Source organism: Pavona decussata, unplaced genomic scaffold (assembly GCF_977016875.1).
Source record: "Pavona decussata unplaced genomic scaffold, jaPavDecu1.1 SCAFFOLD_174, whole genome shotgun sequence".
NCBI classification, from domain to species: domain Eukaryota; kingdom Metazoa; phylum Cnidaria; class Anthozoa; order Scleractinia; family Agariciidae; genus Pavona; species Pavona decussata.
In genome coordinates this window covers 1,369,416-1,389,132 of record NW_028145585.1, presented here as the reverse complement: position 1 = coordinate 1,389,132, position 19,717 = coordinate 1,369,416, and the positions used below count along the sequence as shown (strand labels likewise).

Here is a 19,717-nt window from a genome sequence, read left to right as displayed (position 1 = left end):
CGGGAACACTCAAGTTACTACTTTAATACCATTGATTCAAAGTTTATTTGCAAGTGGTCTAAAGTACAACACTCGCAGTTGTGAGTTCTGGCGCAGTGGTGAGAGCACTCGCTTCCCATGAATGTGGCCCGGGTTCGATCCCTGGAGTCGGCGTCATATGTGGATTGAGTTTGTTGTTGGTTCTCGTTCTTGTTCCGAGATGTTTTTCTCCGGTTTCCCCTCTCCTTAAAAATCAACACTTCTACATTCCAATTCGATTTGGAAAGTGTCACCAATTAGTGCTTTGCGCTGAATACATTGACACTTAAATAAAGTGATTTATTGTTTAATTTTTATTTAAGGAGCTGCCACTCTCTGACTTTCAATTAACAGGCGGAAGACCCACACGCACATGCATTTAAAATATAAATATACAGCTGTTTCGACAAAGGTTGTCCAAAAAAGCGTAAACGCGTACGCGACAATGCCAAAAGGTAGTCTAGGAAATACCCAATAAATTTCAATAAATGCTCAGAATCCATAATGCCTCAATCGTACAGCGACCTGAGATTGCGGGCAATATGGATTCTGAGCTTTTATTGAAATTTACTATTGGGTACTTCCTAGACTACCTTTCGGCGTTGTCGCGTACGCTTTTTAGCTTTTTTTTTTTCGACAACCTTTGTCGAAACAGCTGTATCGTTGTAGGAGGTTAGAAAATGTTGACCCGGCGGAGAAAGAAAAAACAGTGATAATTGAAGTGAAAAGCTGAGGCACAATGAGATACCAAATTTATTCGATTGACCGCCCACCTTCGAATGAACGCCCACCATAAAGCCAAAAAAAATTAATAGGTGCCCACCCACTCCCAACAAAAAACATTTGTGTACTAGTCCAACGTGAAGTACTAGGAAAGTCAGTTGTGCTCCAAAATTGGTTCTAGATACGGTAGTCAATGAACTTTATTTTATATTGTTTTTGGCTCGTTCAAGTTAGCTTTTGCACTTTGTTTTGTCTTGTTGAAGTGAAATAAACTTGTTATCCCTTATTGTTGTTATTCTCTAGAAATGGCCTCGCTTGCAGAAAATGTTGGGAAAATAATAAGCGCCCACCTCGAATTAGCGCCCACCATTATGGGCCCCAAATTAAATAAGCGCCCAGGGGCCCGTTTCTCGAAAGACCCGGTAACTTACCGAGCCCGATAAGTATATTTTTAAACGTTTTTTCGCCGATTACACAGTGATTAGAGACATGGTACTTTAGTATTCAAAGCTAACAAAAATTGACTTCTATGAAGAAACATTTATCACCAAAGACACTTACCGGGCCCGGTAAGTTACGGGACTTTCGAGAAACGGGCCTTAGGCCGGTTAACCGCCGGCTAACTAAAACACATTTCTGTTGTTTTGGTTTTAATTATTCTTTCAGGTGATCATCACCCTCACCCAAAAGAATAATTTATGGTAAGCAAAGAACTTTGGTCATTGCCCCAACTAGCTATGATTTAGCTACTGTAGTTTAAAATGTGTTCAATTAACCGGCGAGTTCCGGTTTGTGTTTAATTTAAGTTTTGCTTTCGTTTTTTAACGATGCGGCGCTCCATTAATGTATGATGTTTCGTCCTTCAGTTTCATAGTTATTAAACAGAACGCTGATAGGAGGAATATTTTTGTCCTTTATATAAAGGAGCGATAAAATTCGGATTCAGTTTGGCAGGTGCGCTGAAGTAAAATGGGTGCTTTCACTTCACGGCAAGTTACACTAGGCAACGATTTGGACAACTTGTGTCGCAAAAAAATTGTAAGAAAAGTTGCAAGAAAAATTGCCTATTGTAACACAGCCTTTAAACTAAAACTTCACACGTGAGGCGTTTTTAGTTCAGGATACATCCTGTTATTTATTAACTAAGATCAAGTCAGTTACAAAATGAAATTTAGGAAAATCTTTAAATGTATAAAAGTGTCGTCATAACACAAGCTCTTTGAGGTGGTTAAGCCGCCGTTACACATTGAAACTTTTAGCTGAAACTTGAGTGCAACGGCGAACGAGACCAGTTTCACGAAGTGGTGTTACACGGTGAAACTCTTGTTTTTTCACCACTGCGATCGTTGCGAGCCGTTGCAGAAGTAGAAAGCCGTTCTACTTTTCGTGGAACTTGTCTCGCAACGGCAGTTTGAAAAGGTTTCACGAAACCGACCATGTTACACGGTGCAACGCTTGCTGAAACTTATTTCGCAACGCCGTTGCAGACAAGTTTCAGCTAAAAGTTTCAACATTTCATGAGACATCACATTATTTCCATCACATTTATTTCCATGGCGCCACTCATTGAACATCAAATCCTAGCAGTATGCAGGATGTTTGTTCCATGGACCTAGTTTAATGGCCTTAGCTCCCACGAGTCTGCTGTAGCTCAGTGGTAGCATCCGAACTAGTTATCTGAAGGTCTTAGGTTCGACTCCACTAGGAGCACTCGGATTTTTTTCCTGAGTATGCCTGTGTCATTTACTGATTAATACATCATACTCATTTATGCACCAGGCTTAACATATTCCATCACATTATTTCCAAAGTAGCACGTGTTTTGTCAACCAATCACAAAGCGTAGTAAAGCAAACACAAATCAACTTTTGACACTTAATTGAAAACTGCTCTTACCAAGGGAACTACTATCTCCTCATGGTTTTGCTCATATATATTGATCGACGATTAAGTAAGTTTTATCAAACACATTCACTTGTGTTAGATTTGTAAAAAAAAACTGTCTACCTTATTTATAACTTACAAGATATAACCATACTGAAATTCAAATGTGTGTATTTCGAGAACTCTAAATGCTACCAAATTAAAACTTAATACTTAAACTCCAAAAATATGTAAGGAGTGCCTCTGCTCTTTTAAAATTTGAATTAAAAAAAAATTGCATTGCTGACAACGAAAACTGCAACGAAAACTGCGAAAACACAAATCGCTATGTTATACAACTGTGGTAAGTCAATGTTCTCATTCCAAGTGATTCCACTGTCCACGTTACTGACGTCCTTTTTCAAAAGAAACTTGCCATTTGTCGGGCACTCCTCGGCGGTGGGCGGACGGCAAGACACCTGCAACTGATAAACAAATATCGGATTATGTAGGGTTAGTGTTGAAATCTGATATGGCAAATAATTACCCACTCCGACCGGGCGCATAACTACCAAGCTGGAGGGCTTGGAAATTGAAGTTGCCATGTCAAGTTGTGTTCTTATGAACTTGTTGAATTTGTACATAATCAACTTATCTACCACCACTTCAGGTACTTTGATCGCAACCTACTAGCTACAATACTAATTCGTTTCCTCCGCCTCTTCTGGAACCTTTGAACTGTGATTAAATCGTTTCAGTCATTCTATCAAATGGAGTTCCAATTGTCTTTTGCCTCGCATCGCGCTACCCCCGTATTTTTTTGAAGATTTTTTTAGAAGCGCGACCTCTTAGACCTTGGCAATAGGCCATTTTACAGTTGCTTACTCAGTGACCGGGCCTATTAATGGAGCGAGGCTGCCGGTGACCTTGTATGATACAGACCTCACTGTTTTTATCATGAAAATTGTGTTGTTGTGATGCAAACTAGCCTGCATTTGCATAAGAAAAGTAAAGAGATTTGTATCAAACCATGGTCACCGGCAGCCTCGCTTCCAGCCATAAGCCAGGTAACACAGCAACAACTGTAAAATAGTCTATTACACTGAATCAGTAGTTTTAAACTCGTTTATGCGCGCATGCGCAATGAACGAGTTATCGTGATTTCAACTGAATTTTATTCGCTCGATCAGATGTAAAGTTTAGATCAATTTAATCGAAATTTAATCAAAATTATAAATTATTCATGAGTCTGCGAATTGTGCATGGCGGTTCACCATAAGCCACAATTACGGGACAAAAATCAAGGACGTAAAATCAACTGAACGAATAATGTATTCTTAAAAGAAACAGCTAGTACGTGTGTTGTCTGTTAACTACTTCCATTGACCGAAACTTAGGGGCAACTTTCCTTTCAGGACGGATATTTTCCAAAAGTTCGACCTCGATTAACCTCCCTCGCAGACGCTCTCTTGGTTCTTCTCGTTGGGGAGGAAAGACTGTGTGACGAGCCAAAAGAGCATCTACGGGAGAGGCTACACTTCGATAGGCCGAGCTGCTCATTTCAGGAAACATCAAATGCAAACATTAAAACCTTTAAAGGAGCCTACCGTACAAATCCGAGTTATCGACGTGTCTGAGAGAATACGATATTCCACAGTGCGACAAATCCCTCTCCGGAGTCAAACGTAATCGATAAGATCAGGCCGCGTAAACACTGAATTTACATACAGCCGAGCAAAACCTTTTTATTTATCTGGCCGCAATATAAAAAAGAAAACGTTCAATTAACTTTAAAGATTCAAGACCATTCCGCGGGTGAAAGGCTAAGGGTAAAGGAGAAAACTAAAACTTAAGCTTCGAAATAAATTTCATTCGGGGTCCAGCGTGAGCGATAAGATCTATTCACCAGAACAAATGTAAACACTGAAAGTTTTCTAATGCACAGCGACAATCAACGCTTGGTGTATTTCTATATTTACGTTCACTTGGATAAAGCCAAACTAGCAACTTCAACAAGATTGAAAGTTTCTTCCGTTGTAATAAAACGCTGACGGAAACCGTCGTTTGAACGTAGAAAGGAATATAATCATACTGAAAACAGTAACATTTAGGTCACGTGCTAGGAAACCAAAATTGTTCACATGTATCATGTTTCATTTGGCAAGAACTAGACGCGAAGAAAAAAATTACGGATGCTCTTAGAAAATAAACTGGACGCTTTTTTTGTCGATTGGTAACCACGTAAAACCACCAAAAGAACGTACACGTCCTCCTTTGCGTTGCTTTTGTTAGATGATAAAAATTGACAATGATGAAAAATATTTACAACGCAATTATTTGGGGTTAAAATAGTTGATAATATTTACAACGCAATTATTTGGGGTTAAAATAGTTAAAGGAATTTTATTTGGTGTTTGGACTTATTACAAATTATATTTCGGTTTGGGAAATGTCAGAAAAAGACCAGTTGACTCATTATGCAGCCCTCTAGAAATAATACCTTGTAGTTCTACTTAGATGTTCTTAATGTGTGATTGATGTATAAATTCTCCTGTCATGAATTCGGTATGAGCAGTTGTACGTTTCCGCGGAAACACTTGTGATCGTAAAAATATTTTCGATTAAGTTTCCTACGAAAGATAATACCCTGTTTACCTTACTTTTTTATAAGTTTTTTCTCAACTTGACCTTTCAACGGTTTATTCCAGGAAATTGTTACTGTTCTTATTTTTAGTCATTTTTAGTAGAGTTCCCTGGGTTCTTTACCGAATTCATGGTTGTTGATATCTAAATGGCAATATCTGTAATTTTGAGGTGTTTTTGAAAGTAATCCTAAGTTAACCCTAAGGCGATTATGAAGATAAATATTCATTGTTGTAATCCAGCTATCAACCACGTACTGAATATATAATTTGAGCTCTAGGTTTTGTTTACCACGTACTCATTTAATTTATGGAAACGGGTAACCAATCACTTTCGATGAAAAAGGCTAACACCTTCAACGTATCGACTTCTTGTACAATTTTTAAACAACAACTTTGACTGTTTTTCAGATTATCTTTGTGAAACCTTACTATAAAAGTCTGAACTTTGTAATTTTTATATTGCCTCCCCTGTTTTGTATTGACTGGACAGCCCAAGCTTCATGGTGATATCTTACTGGAAAAATGTCTTTGACTTGGTTAATAGATCGAAGGCACGGATGCAAATAAGTTCCTTGCAGCCAATCACAGAAGGCTTGCGTAAGATTTTATTTGTGTTGAGCAGGTAGTTGTCGAGTCAGTATAAAAATGGGTGCTATCTAGTTTTAGTAGAGAAGTGATTGTTGAGCAGAGTAAGCTGAACTTATGTGTTAAAGAAGAGCAACTGAAGGAGCTATTGGATCTTTGTTGAAGTGAACCCAGCTAATTCCCCAAAAGTTCTTTCAACACTTTGCGAATCGAAAGGGATCAGAGTATAGTACGTTCCATAAATGGTTTACCTGATAAGTTTGGCACACAAGTTTTACATTCTTTTTTTTTTGGCTTGCAGTCGACGAAGATATTAAGTTTTACAACCAGGGTTTTTTGTAAGCTTTGACTGATATTTCACGACGTGAGCCTATTCCACGGCGTGAAATCAACCATGACTTTTTCAAGGCGTGAAATGTAAGATACTCCACCATTAAAGTCATCACTGTGAAATGGCGAGAAGGGTCACATATACATGTACATAGGCTGGCCTAAGTGCGGAGCTTGTAAATACTGTGTTTATTGCGACTAAATTAGCGGTCAGTTACTGATGTTTATGGTTACCGTGAGGTAGTGATGTGGCTCTATAAAGCGCTGCGCTGGATTCGTATTGGAAACTGGTAATTTACTTTGAAGTTATTTTAGCGTTGCTATACAAAGCCATTCCCGCATAAAAAGTCTCAAGTAGACAACGCGACGTCTTTTCAACATTTTCCACTAAAGCTCTTAATAACTGCAGCATTATATTGTATCATTTCAATAAACACAACAAAGTAAATCTCCTTCAAAAAACTCATTAATAATTCATAATCCCATCGACCAATCATGGTTGATAAAACATCACGTGCAGTGGTTTTATATCCGATCACAGGCAGCCCAAGCTCAATATTGGAGAACCCGCCAAATCGGCGTTGAACACAGGGTCCCCACACAAACTGTGTGACAGTTTGTATTTTGAATTTATAGAGGAAATGTATGGGAATGTCGAAAATCCTCGTATTATCGTCCTAGATTGCGATAAGTATTCTCATTTAACATCAAAATAAACGTATTTTAACCTTAAATGTTGTGTGTTGTTGTTCTTGAGGTTGAAGACGGTGATTTTAGCGATTTGAAGGGTTCGGCGTTGGACGTTCACTCGAGTGTAATAGTAGAGAGACAAGGGAGGAAAGATCAGTCGGACCGGTCCAGCGCCGAGCCGAAATTCACGAACAAATCATCATCGCACGGGTTCCAAACCACGCACCAAGTAAGTTGAAAGTCCCACCTTTCATCTCGTACCATTTGATATGAAATCCGTCCAAAACTTTTACAGGTAGACCTAAATTGAAAACGAAAAATTCAGCAATCCAAGCTCGATCGAAGCATAGCTGGACTTTTGTGTGCCGACTGAAAACTGTCACGCTGTTTGCTCCTCGCTGATCGGATGATTTCAAAGGGCATTGATTTCAAACAGTGTCACAGTTTGCTGTTTGCTCCTCGCTGTTTGGTTGATTTCAAAGGGCATTGATTTCAAACAGCGTGACAAAAAATAGCATTGATTCAAGCCTCTCCCCAGGCCTGCTACGTCTGGTTAACCAATCGAGGGACAAGGGCGCAAGTTCTTGGCTGAATGCGATGCCTCTCGCTTACCAAGGTCTATCCCTCAACAAGCAAGAGTTCAGAGACTCGCTACGCTTGCGTTATGACTTGCCCTTAGTCGATTTACCAAGTCATTGCATATGTGGGGATAGATTCATCGTTAGTCACGCCCTCCCTTGGGTGGTCAGCGGCCAGTTGTCCACAGACAAACAAATCTGTTCGCGGGGTCTCCTCGTGACCGTCAAGGGACCATTGTTTCCATCGACCAATCAAAATTACTACCGGACGTGTTTTCCAAATTTAAAGGGCGCGATCTATTCAACCTAAATTTCCGGTACGGGATCAAATATATGGACAACCTGTTGTCTTTTTTCCCTGAAATTTGGAAATTCCGGGAATTTTCTGTTCCATTTCGCCAGATGCTCAGCCCAAGTTTCTTACGGGATTTAAAAATTACACTCGCGTTTTCAGAATAAATTTGCGATAATTTCTACTCATTTAGTTTGTGTAATGAGACCGAACTATCCAGGAGCTAACGTCTTAGGAGCGGCATTTTTATTTCTGGGTAGTCCGCCGTTTCTGTAGAAGTTGAAGGTCATTTGAAATAATCGTGAGGCAGCATAAATGAAAGAAAGTTATATTTTCAGGTGATTTTTTCGTTATCGTTGGGACCTGCAGAGACGACGACGATCACAACAAGAACGTCAGAAAAAAATAGTTTTTTAAAACTAGCAAAACACTGGCTCTGCTCTTGCGTTATAAACTCTGGTACATTTCAAACTAAATGAGTAGAAATTATCGCAAATTTATTCAGAAAACGCGAGTGTAATTTTTAAATCCTGTAAGAAACTTGGGCTGAGCATCTGGCTCGGTGTCTTTCTGAGCTATCTTGTCTGCGAGATGCTTTAAGATCCGCTGACACTCGCTTCCCATTCCACCATTGGTTCCAAACACTAAAGGCGTAAACGAACCCATTTCTACATCTAACACGCGTTGCTGGTACTTGCGCTTCTTCTCTTCTTCTTGCTCTTTGAACACTTCCGATGTTGGCTTGTTCTGGTAACACTTGGAGTTGACGTGCGTAGCTCTAACATCAAAAAATGCCGTAACTCCTCTTGCCTAGAAACCTTCCGCTTTGATGTCCAACCTTGCCTTAGAACTTGTAACAGCGCTCCTCAAATGAAATCGCTCGTTGTCCAGGGGTTGAAGGCGTGGTTCGATTTCGAAATTATTGCAGATCTTGTCGATGGATGTCGTTAACAAGTTCCGTGCACCGTCATGTCTCTGCGCCACAACCCCCCCCCCCCCCCCCTTTTTTTACAAGAGAAGGGCGTGACTAACGATGAATCTATCCCCACATATGCAATGACTTGGTAAATCGACTAAGGGCAAGTCATAACGCAAGCGTAGCGAGTCTCTGAACTCTTGTTTGTTGAGAAATAGACCTTTGTCTGCGAGAGGCATCGCATTCAGCCAAGAACTTGCGTCCTTGTCCCTCGATTGGTTAACCAGACGTAGCAGGCCTGAGGAGAGGCTTGAATCAATGCTATCCATTTTCTTTATGGCACTTGCTCTCTTAAGTGATTGTTGATGCCTCTTTAGCTCCTCCGTAAATCTTTCTCCTGGCACCATGATGGAACTCTGTGAAGTAATAGAATCTACGTGCGCGGTGGTTATTAGTCTCGAGGCAGCAAACTGCTGTGGTGCCTCGGATTTCATATCAGGAATGCCTAGACCCCCTTGACCCGTTGCTAAGGTAGCAAATCTGCGCATCTCGTTAGGGAGAGGCTCTGATTGACCAAACAAAGTTGGGAGTAGTAAATCTTCAATCACTTCCTGGATTGGATCGACTTAAACTTCAAACGAGTCAATCGTGTGCATGAAGTAGGTGAACTTCGACTTGTAGCCTTTTGTGAAAGCAATATACGCCGCATGGGGCTAGCTCCTCGCTATTTCAGAGAGACGTTCGATTTCCTCTTTCCATGCACGAACCTTCTCCTCGCAATGCTCATCTTTGTATTCCTGCGACGCAATAACTGCTCTCAGATGGCGCTGACCTTCAGTCGTTATGTTGACTTCCTCTCAAAACACCCTCTTTGCTTCCTCCGCGAGTTCCCTCGACTTCACAATAAGCCAACTCTTTGTCCCATTCACAAGGTAACCAGACTTTTGACCTTCCTTACTCAATTGCCTGTACCAGTTGTATAACTGCACTATACTCCCTCCTCCAGCTGAGTCGTCTGCAAGTCACACCTGTTTAACCAGTGGGCAATGATCCCTCAAATTCTGTATCATTATGGATGTATTAAGTGCGTACCATGGCATCGCTAGCGGGTCTCCTTGTGTGGTGCCTTCTCGAGAAAGTATTTCACCTCCCCAATAAATGAAAAAGTCTAGATGGGCTTCTATATGTGTTAATAACATAGAGCGCCATTTCTTTGCACATGATCTGGATATTGTGTAAGGCCGCTGACCTATTCATTTGGTTAAAAGCGTTACTAGCATCAATTAGCAATATTCCATCTGTACCTTCTTCAACAAACACTTGGCTCATTGCATGGATCGCAGCCTCCGGTCCTGCATTATGACCAGCGCAAACTTGCAGGGGACCCGCCGCTTCTTTTATTTCCTCCTTTAAGAAACCGCTGACCGTTTTCCCCACTATTCCCCTTAGTACCTCTCCAACACCAATTGGTCTGATTCCCGGGTTCTTATCAAGCGGGATAAGCCTGCAGGACGTAAAAGCTTCAAGTAAGGATGGGTGGTACGATTTCCTTTGCAGATTTCTTGTGAACACGGCTAGCTCTTCTCTCAATATTTTGTCCTCGGTCTTGAAATTCTTAGAGCACAGGATTCTCTTATACAGCTCTGCGTCCATTCCAGGTGCTCCGGCTGAGCCCTTGGTATTACTTGCCGAGTTGTAGATCGATTCTTCGTCTATGAGGTCATAAACATTTGGCGGAATACAATCAATTGGGCCATGTAACAAACTCTCCTCTGCGATATCAGCTGCCTGTGGGTGTTTGTCCTGTAGCCCTTGCAGGACATCTGGCGATAGGTCGAGCAGACCGGACGAGCTCTCGTTATCTAGGAGTTGCATTGCAGCTGTCAATTTTCCTTGCAGAACCAGCTTTGAGAAGGCTTTGGATATGTCTTCAACCTTTCTAGGTTTCTTGGAATTCACAAATTTCCCTTGAAAGAGCCTCACTTCTTTAAGCAGCAAATCAATGTCCCCTTGTTTCCAGATTGCTAATCGACGCTCTATTGCTTCACTATGCTCTTTGCTTTTGGAAGTAGCGGTTGGTTTTTGCAAAATCAAAGTAGGGAGCACCATGAATGCTTTAAGAGCGACCGAGTTCAAGTCAGAGTCTGAATTAAATTGCTAAATCCAGAAGGTTAATTCTTCAGTGAAATTCTTCCCTGCGCGACCCGATGGAACATTGAATTTCCTCCTGTAGTGGACGATTTTATCGTAAACATCGTTAACAGTATTACAGAAACATGCGTAACTAATACTGCCCCAAGTTTTTTTCTTTGTTTCGGAGGGAAGCACATCATAATCAGGCAGATTTGGCTTGATTTGATGTTGGGTATAATAATAATAATAATAATAATAATAATAATAATAATAATAATAATAATAATAATAATAATAATAATAATATTAATAATAATGATAATAATATTAATAATAATAATAATAACAATAATAAAATCTTTATTACAAAACCTCAATTAAAATCCTATTTACAATCAACTCGCTGTTACAAAAAAATCCAATCAATTCATCGAAACACTATTCATTCACAAATTCTAAGAAAAGAAGTAACTTAACCTTACATAAAAGAAGAGGAAATAGATATAATTAATAATAAAAGTTCAAAATTCTATAAAATAAAGAATTCCATTATGCAGAGATATTAAGATCATATAATCGAATCACACTAATGACGGCTAAACCAGTGTCCATAAAATAGCATCAGTGTCCATAAAATAGCATCAGACTGACCATTCTCATCTGCTGGGCTGAAAGACACATAGAGCTGATTGTCATCCGCGTAGCAGTGGACTGTAGGCAAGAGGTGTTGGACCATACTCAGCAGAGAACTGGTGTAAATTGGGAACAGCAAAGGTCCAAGACAGAAGCCTTGCGGTACACCAAAGTTCAGATTAAACCTCTCGGAAGTACATCCACGAACAGATATACGTTGGCCACGCCCCGACAGATACGACCTGTACCAATCAATGATATGATATGACCAATGAAAGAGAAAATCCCCGGAATTTCCAAATTTTAGGGAAAAAAGACAACAGGTTGTCCATATATTTGATTCCGTACCGGTAATTTAGGTTGAATAGATCGCGCCCTTTAAATTTGGAAAACACGTCCGGTAGTAATTTTGATTGGTCGATGGCCGAACAATGGTCCCTTGACGGTCTTGACAAAAAGGACACGAGGAGACCCCGTGAACAAATCTGTTTGTCTGTGGGCAACTGGCCGCTGACCACCCTTGCCAGAGAACTTTTGTTACCAAGTGTGCTGTTCGAACGTTCAATGTGTCCATGGCGTTCTGGCCGCACATCTTTCGAAATTTCAGAAGCGAGCCGAATTGAAAGAAAATCTTTCTAGCAAACATGATACGGCTTCAATCGAGTCGAAAATGCGCTGGAAGGATAGGTATTCATCTCTACTTTGATTCTATGAAGGCATTCGGACACCAGGGATAATTTCAACGGATTTATTCCGTTTCATGCTTCGGGCATGGCTGAATTAGAGTTCGGCCTTTCGTTACACTTAACGGTGGAAACCCGAATGACGCTAACTCGCCGAAATCACTTCGAATAGGCTTTAAAAGCTGGTAAATGACAAAAAATACAAGGAAAAAACAGGGTAAGTTGTCTTTATTGACAAAACACCGTTATTTTCTACCATTTTAATCAAATCCGTTGTATTCCCATACAAATCCTTATAATTCAACGGTTCTCTGATATTGAGCTTGGGGTGCCTGTGGTCAAAAACTACTCGGCTGCGCCTCGTGGTTTTAAATCCCGATAAAGCACTGCTGGTCGTGTTTTAAACGACCCCTTTTAAACATTACATAAAACATCAAATGTATGTTCCGTAGACTTCCAGGACTTGCTTCAAATATCCTGAGAAACGTATCGCGGCATTTCATCTGAATTTATCTTCACTTGATATCAAACTCTTTGCCTTCTCAAAAACCTGGCTTTCTATGTGAAACAAGAGTTCTCCGCTGTATATTATAAGTGTTCTTTGGTGTATTTTAAGGCCTCAATTCGAGGGCCGCGAAATCGAGGCAAATTCCCTGATAACATAGACATATTTATATCCGAGAAATCTCAAAAGCTTATAGCAGAGGAAACGCAAGCTATTCACGTGCGCAGCCTGAAATGGTCTGCTGCGAAGCCACCGATGACGTCCTTGAATCCTTGTAGCGTAGTTTAATGCGAGAACCGCTTTTAATACGGTTACCAATATTCACTTCTGCATTCACGAATTGGCTCACAGGAGCCTTTGATTATCTTTCTCTCAAAAGCAGAATGAACGGAGCACCATATATTAAACAATGTAAGGGGTATTGTGTTCTTCAAAAAAGTTTTGATTTACGCAGAAAAGGTAGAATTGTTACTCATCCTCTTATGATGATCATAAGTCACGGAATAAGAAAAGTACAATAAAAATACACCTTTTTCGCTCCTGTCACCGAACCATTTATTTATTTCCAGCGAAATGAAGGAAGAGTTTCCTGAGCAATTCATCCAACACAAGTAAGGAAAAGATCATTGATCAAACTAACCTTTACTTTCCGAAATCAAACTTCACGTTATCTCCAATCAGCATGAAAGGCGCCCAGTTCCCCAAGTCATGATAGCCGTTACTTCTCATCCACTTCATGGCCTGGTGAAGAGACTCACTTGCACTTTCCCCACGAACAAGGTGTTTGTAGAAACGACTCATTAACTGTTCTGTTGCTTCGTCTGGTATGGCCCACAGGGTAACCAATACTGAGCGTGCACCGGATCCTAGGAAAGCCCGAGCGATTCCAACAACTCCCTCAGCTCTAACCTGTCCTTGGGCGCTGTGACAACAGCTGAGTACTACAAGTTTGGCACGCAGTTGAACTTGTGAAATGTCATCCATCGTCAGTAGGTAGTCTTTCTCGCATGGAGTCGCGTTAGTGGGGCGTTCAGGGGCGAGGGCAATTTCTCCTCTTTCGGCATGACCATGAGCAGCCAAGTGAATCAGACTTACAGAAGGTATCCTCTGAAGAACCGCCTGCTTAGTTGCTCGCTCCTCTAACAAAGGCTCAGCTCGGAGTAGTTCTGCTATCATCTCCGCTTCCTTTCTTGCAGAGGGCAAGCGACAAGGGTTCTCTTTGCGTCCCTTGTAAAGCACGTCCCCAACGTCCGGATCGCCCACTATCAGTGCCCCGGTCTGACTGTGATAATCTGTTGGACTGTCCCGGATGAGCCCAAGAGTCGACAAAGAAGGAACAATGCGAATCCTGTAAGTCTGTGACAGGTAGTTCTCACTTTCATCCTTTAATGCTGCGAATGGAACTTTGTACAAAGAGCGATGAGGAACAATCACCAGTTCAGGTCCGTCAAGAAAGTTAGCCACGGGGGCGATGATCATTTGGTAACACTCGGCTAGGCTGGGAACGGGTTGTAGGTCTACATCTTCCTCGGTTTCCAATAGACGAAAACCTGCCGAGTTTTCTTCCCCCGATGATTTATGTGTTGAGTCTTTGGCTTTTAGAAAAAGCAGTGATCGATCTTCGCATTGCTCTTGACGAAGAACATTAAACCTCCTGAAGGTTTTCTCACTGAAAACTTCGTGAACTTGTCTTCCTAACCCTTTTTTAACAAAACATTCGTTGACGTCTACTTTACGGAAAAGTGTCAGTGGCCTGTTCCCTTTAAGGACCCACAAAAACATATCTTGGCAAAAATATGAAATGTAGAGACAGTTACAGTCAATTTCGTTTTTCACGATCCTTTCAATATCAGGCCATGACAGCGGATTGACTGAAATTTGTTGTTGGGCAGAATACTGACCTGAGATTAGGTCTGCAAGAGCTCTGCCTCGTTCAAGCTCTAGAACAGGAAGAGCTTCTTTCGCATTTCCCACAAGACAATGCAATGCGCTGAGTAATTGATAGGAATCACTGTGCTGGTCTAACAGGGATATCTTAAATTGGTCATTGTGTCCAAGAAAACCTCGCATTTTCTCGTACTTGTTAATGCTTGCCTGCAGATTCGACAAAGCATCATCATTATTATTTTCTAATATGGCATCGTGTGCAAGACTGAGGTGCGATTTTGCCTCTCCAGCTAAGTAACTTATCTCTCTGCTAATGAAAAGGGCTTTCTCGTGATACTCTTTAGCCTCAGCATATTCACCGAGAGATTGATACACACTTCCCAGGTTCCCATACAACACCGCTTCTCCTTGTTTGTCACCAATTTCTTTTGTGATCACAAGTGCGTTCTTGAAGTATGTTTCGGCCTTTCCATATTCACCGAGAGATTGATACACAGTTCCCAGGTTCCCATAACACGCCGCTTCTTCTCGTTTGTCACCAATTTCTTTTGTGATTACAAGTGCGTTTTTCTGGTATATTTCGGCCTTTCCATATTCACGGAGAGATTGATACACACTTCCCAGGTTGCCATACCACGCCGCTTCTCCTTGTTTGTCACCAATTTCTTTTGTGATAACAAGTGCGTTCTTGTAGTATGTTTCGGCCTTTCCATATTCACCGAGAGATTCATACACAGTTCCCAGGTTCCCATAACACGCCGCTTCTCCTCGTTTGTCACCAATTTCTTTTCTGATCACAAGAGCGTTCTTCTGGTATGTTTCGGCCTTTCCATATTCAGCGAGAAATTCATACACCTTTCCCAGGTTCCCATAACACGTAGCTTCTCCTTGTTTGTCACCAATTTCTTTTGTGATCACAAGTGCGTTCTTCTGGTATGTTTCGGCCTTTCCATATTCACCGAGAGATTGATACACAGTTCCCAGGCTCCCATAACACGCTGCTTCTGCTTGTTTGTCACCAATTTCTTTTGTGATCACAAGTGCGTTTTTCTGGTATGTTTCGGCCTTTCCATATTCACCGAGAGATTCATACACAGTTCCCAGGTTCCCATAACACGCCGCTTCTCCTCGTTTGTCACCAATTTCTTTTGTGATCACAAGTGCGTTTTTCTGGTAGGTTTCGGCCTTTCCATATTCACCGAGAGATTGATACACAGTTCCCAGGTTCCCATAACACGTCGCTTCTCCTTGTTTGTCACCAATTTCTTTTCTGATCACTAGTGCAATCTTTTGGTATGTTTCGGCCTTTCCATATTCACCGAGAAATTTATAGACTCTTCCCAGGTTTCCGTAACACGCCGCTTCTCCTTGTTTGGCACCAATTTCTTTTGTGATCACAAGTGCGTTCTTGTAGTATTTTTCAGCCTTTCCAATTTCACCGAGATAGTGGTACACAATTCCCAGGTTCCCATAACACTCCGCTTCTCCTTGTTTGTCACCAATTTCTTTTCTGATCACTAGTGCAATCTTTTGGTATGTTTCGGCCTTTCCATATTCACCGAGAAATTTATAGACTCTTCCCAGGTTTCCGTAACACGCCGCTTCTCCTTGTTTGTCACCAATTTCTTTTGTGATCACAAGTGCGTTCTTGTAGTATTTTTCAGCCTTTCCAATTTCACCGAGATAGTGGTACACAATTCCCAGGTTCCCATAACACTCCGCTTCTCCTTGTTTGTCACCAATTTCTTTTCTGATCACAAGTGCGTTCTTCTGGTATGTTTCGGCCTTTTCATATTTACCGAGAGATTGATACACAGTTCCCAGGTTCCCATAACACGCCGCTTCTCCTTTTTTGTCACCAATTTCTTTTCTGACCACAAGTGCGTTTTTCTGATATGTTTTGGCCTTTTCATATTCACCGAGAGATTGATACACAGTTCCCAGGTTCCCATAAGACGCCGCTTCTCCTTGTTTGTCACCAATTTCTTTTGTGATCACAAGTGCGTTCTTGAAGTATGTTTCGGCCTTTCCATATTCACCGAGAGATTGATACACAGTTCCCAGGTTCCCATAACACGCCGCTTCTTCTCGTTTGTCACCAATTTCTTTTGTGATTACAAGTGCGTTTTTCTGGTATATTTCGGCCTTTCCATATTCACGGAGAGATTGATACACACTTCCCAGGTTGCCATACCACGCCGCTTCTCCTTGTTTGTCACCAATTTCTTTTGTGATAACAAGTGCGTTCTTGTAGTATGTTTCGGCCTTTCCATATTCACCGAGAGATTCATACACAGTTCCCAGGTTCCCATAACACGCCGCTTCTCCTCGTTTGTCACCAATTTCTTTTCTGATCACAAGAGCGTTCTTCTGGTATGTTTCGGCCTTTCCATATTCAGCGAGAAATTCATACACCTTTCCCAGGTTCCCATAACACGTAGCTTCTCCTTGTTTGTCACCAATTTCTTTTGTGATCACAAGTGCGTTCTTGAAGTATGTTTCGGCCTTTCCATATTCACCGAGAGATCGATACACAGTTCCTAGGTTCCCATAACACATCGCTTCTGCTTGTTTGTCACCAATTTCTTTTGTGATAACAAGTGCGTTTTTCTGGTATATTTCGGCCTTTCCGTATTCACCGAGAGATTCATACACTGTTCCCAGGTTCCAATAAGACGCCGCTTCTCCTTGTTTGTCACCAATTTCTTTTGTGATCACAAGTGCGTTCTTCTGGTATGTTTCGGCCTTTCCATATTCACCGAGAGATTGATACACAGTTCCCAGGCTCCCATAACACGCTGCTTCTGCTTGTTTGTCACCAATTTCTTTTGTGATCACAAGTGCGTTTTTCTGGTATGTTTCGGCCTTTCCATATTCACCGAGAGATTCATACACAGTTCCCAGGTTCCCATAACACGCCGCTTCTCCTCGTTTGTCACCAATTTCTTTTGTGATCACAAGTGCGTTTTTCTGGTAGGTTTCGGCCTTTCCATATTCACCGAGAGATTGATACACAGTTCCCAGGTTCCCATAACACGTCGCTTCTCCTTGTTTGTCACCAATTTCTTTTCTGATCACTAGTGCAATCTTTTGGTATGTTTCGGCCTTTCCATATTCACCGAGAAATTTATAGACTCTTCCCAGGTTTCCGTAACACGCCGCTTCTCCTTGTTTGGCACCAATTTCTTTTGTGATCACAAGTGCGTTCTTGTAGTATTTTTCAGCCTTTCCAATTTCACCGAGATAGTGGTACACAATTCCCAGGTTCCCATAACACTCCGGTTCTCCTTGTTTGTCACCAATTTCTTTTCTGATCACTAGTGCAATCTTTTGGTATGTTTCGGCCTTTCCATATTCACCGAGAAATTTATAGACTCTTCCCAGGTTTCCGTAACACGCCGCTTCTCCTTGTTTGTCACCAATTTCTTTTGTGATCACAAGTGCGTTCTTGTAGTATTTTTCAGCCTTTCCAATTTCACCGAGATAGTGGTACACAATTCCCAGGTTCCCATAACACTCCGCTTCTCCTTGTTTGTCACCAATTTCTTTTCTGATCACAAGTGCGTTCTTCTGGTATGTTTCGGCCTTTTCATATTTACCGAGAGATTGATACACAGTTCCCAGGTTCCCATAACACGCCGCTTCTCCTTTTTTGTCACCAATTTCTTTTCTGACCACAAGTGCGTTTTTCTGATATGTTTTGGCCTTTTCATATTCACCGAGAGATTGATACACAGTTCCCAGGTTCCCATAAGACGCCGCTTCTCCTTGTTTGTCACCAATTTCTTTTCTGATCACAAGTGCGTTTTTCTGGTATGTTTCGGCCTTTCCATATTTACCAAGAGATTGATACACAGTTCCCAAGTTCCCATAACACGCCGCTTCTCCTTGTTTGTCACCAATTTCTTCTGTGATCACAAGTGCGTTCTTATGGTATGTTTCGGCCTTTACATATTTACCGAGAGATTTATACACATTTCCCAAGTTCCCATAGCACGCCGCTTCTCCTTGTTTGTCACCAATTTCTTTTGTGATCACAAGTGCGTTTTTCTGGTATATTTCGGCCTTGCCATATTCACCGAGAGATTCATACACAGTTCCCAGGTTCCCATAACACGCCGCTTCTCCTTCCTTGTCACCAATTTCTTTTCTGATCACAAGTGCTTTCTTCTGGTATGTTTCGGCCTTTCCATATTCACCGAGAGATTCATACACAGTTCCCAGATTCCCATAACACGCCGCTTCTCCTTGTTTGTCACCAATTTCTATTGTGATCACAAGTGCGTTCTTGTAGTATGTTTCGGCCTTTCCATATTCACCGAGAGATTGATACACAGTTCCCAGGTTGCATTCACCGAGAGATTGATACACAGTTCCCAGGTTGCCATAACACATGGATTGCCCTTGCCTGTCGCCTATTTCTACCATGATGCTGAGTGCTTCCTTATAAAGCCTTTTTCCTTCGTTGCATTGACTTTGAAGGTGGTATAATTCTGCCATTTTGTAGGTTACCCGGCCTTCTTGGGATTTTTTTCCACGTACGCGCAGAAAGTGTAAAAGTTTCCTGCCACATTCTATCCCACTTGTGTGATCGTTAAGAAGGCAGTACGTCTTAAACAATGATAAGTATATCGTTGTGTATGCTAATTCAACAATTTTCTTTTCTTTAGCCAGGGCTTTTTTGTTAAGGAGAATCAAACATTCCTTGCACAACTCAAGAGCTTGTAGAACTCGACTTGTGTTGCGAAGAAATGTGGCAACGAAGGTACCAATAAAGATGGTCGTTATAACTTCCTCTGTGTTGTCCATGATGGTCTAAACTAGAAACCAGAGAAAGAAAACAAAAGCACAGTAGTCATGAGTTGTTTGTGATGCTGACAAACCAGTGTTGAGCAGCCACCGTGTTTTCAAAAAGCGGTCAGTAACTGGTAAGGACGTCAGTTTTAGAGGCTATAAAATGCATGTATTTTATAACAGGAGCACTCAACGAGAATATTTGAGCAAAATACTTGAAATGTTATCTCTGCGTTCCCAGATCGCCCTGCGCTCTTTTAATTGTATTTAAGACATTTTTCTGTAAGCTGTTAGCCGGACTGTTCCGATGCTTTAGGTGAAAATTTAACCTGCAGAAAGGTTTACATAACGGAATTTTATAACCCGAATTAAATTTTTATTATTATTATTATTATTATTATTATTATTATTATTATTGTTGTTGTTGTTGTTGTTGTTGTTA

At 41.2% G+C, this 19,717-nt stretch overlaps 2 protein-coding genes and 1 pseudogene across 2 annotated transcripts in view; all 3 read right to left on the bottom strand.

Moving 5' to 3' along the window:
• The window catches only part of LOC146463890 (nonsense-mediated mRNA decay factor SMG7-like), a 157,486-nt gene that overhangs the window by 39,964 nt on the left and 97,805 nt on the right, over nt 1-19,717 (bottom strand). The gene's annotated exons all lie outside the window — the stretch shown is intronic.
• Nucleotides 1,197-19,301, bottom strand: LOC146463898 (uncharacterized). The gene is made up of 5 exons (XM_085083952.1): nt 18,873-19,301; nt 18,067-18,722; nt 16,175-17,586; nt 13,235-15,817; nt 1,197-3,089 (listed from the first exon to the last, which is right to left on the bottom strand). The coding sequence occupies exons 1-4, from the start codon at nt 19,288-19,290 to the stop codon at nt 13,237-13,239; spliced, it is 5,067 nt and encodes a 1,688-aa protein (XP_084940078.1). The 5' UTR covers nt 19,291-19,301; the 3' UTR covers nt 1,197-3,089; nt 13,235-13,236.
• On the bottom strand, nt 8,226-10,659 carry LOC146463899 (uncharacterized; annotated as a pseudogene).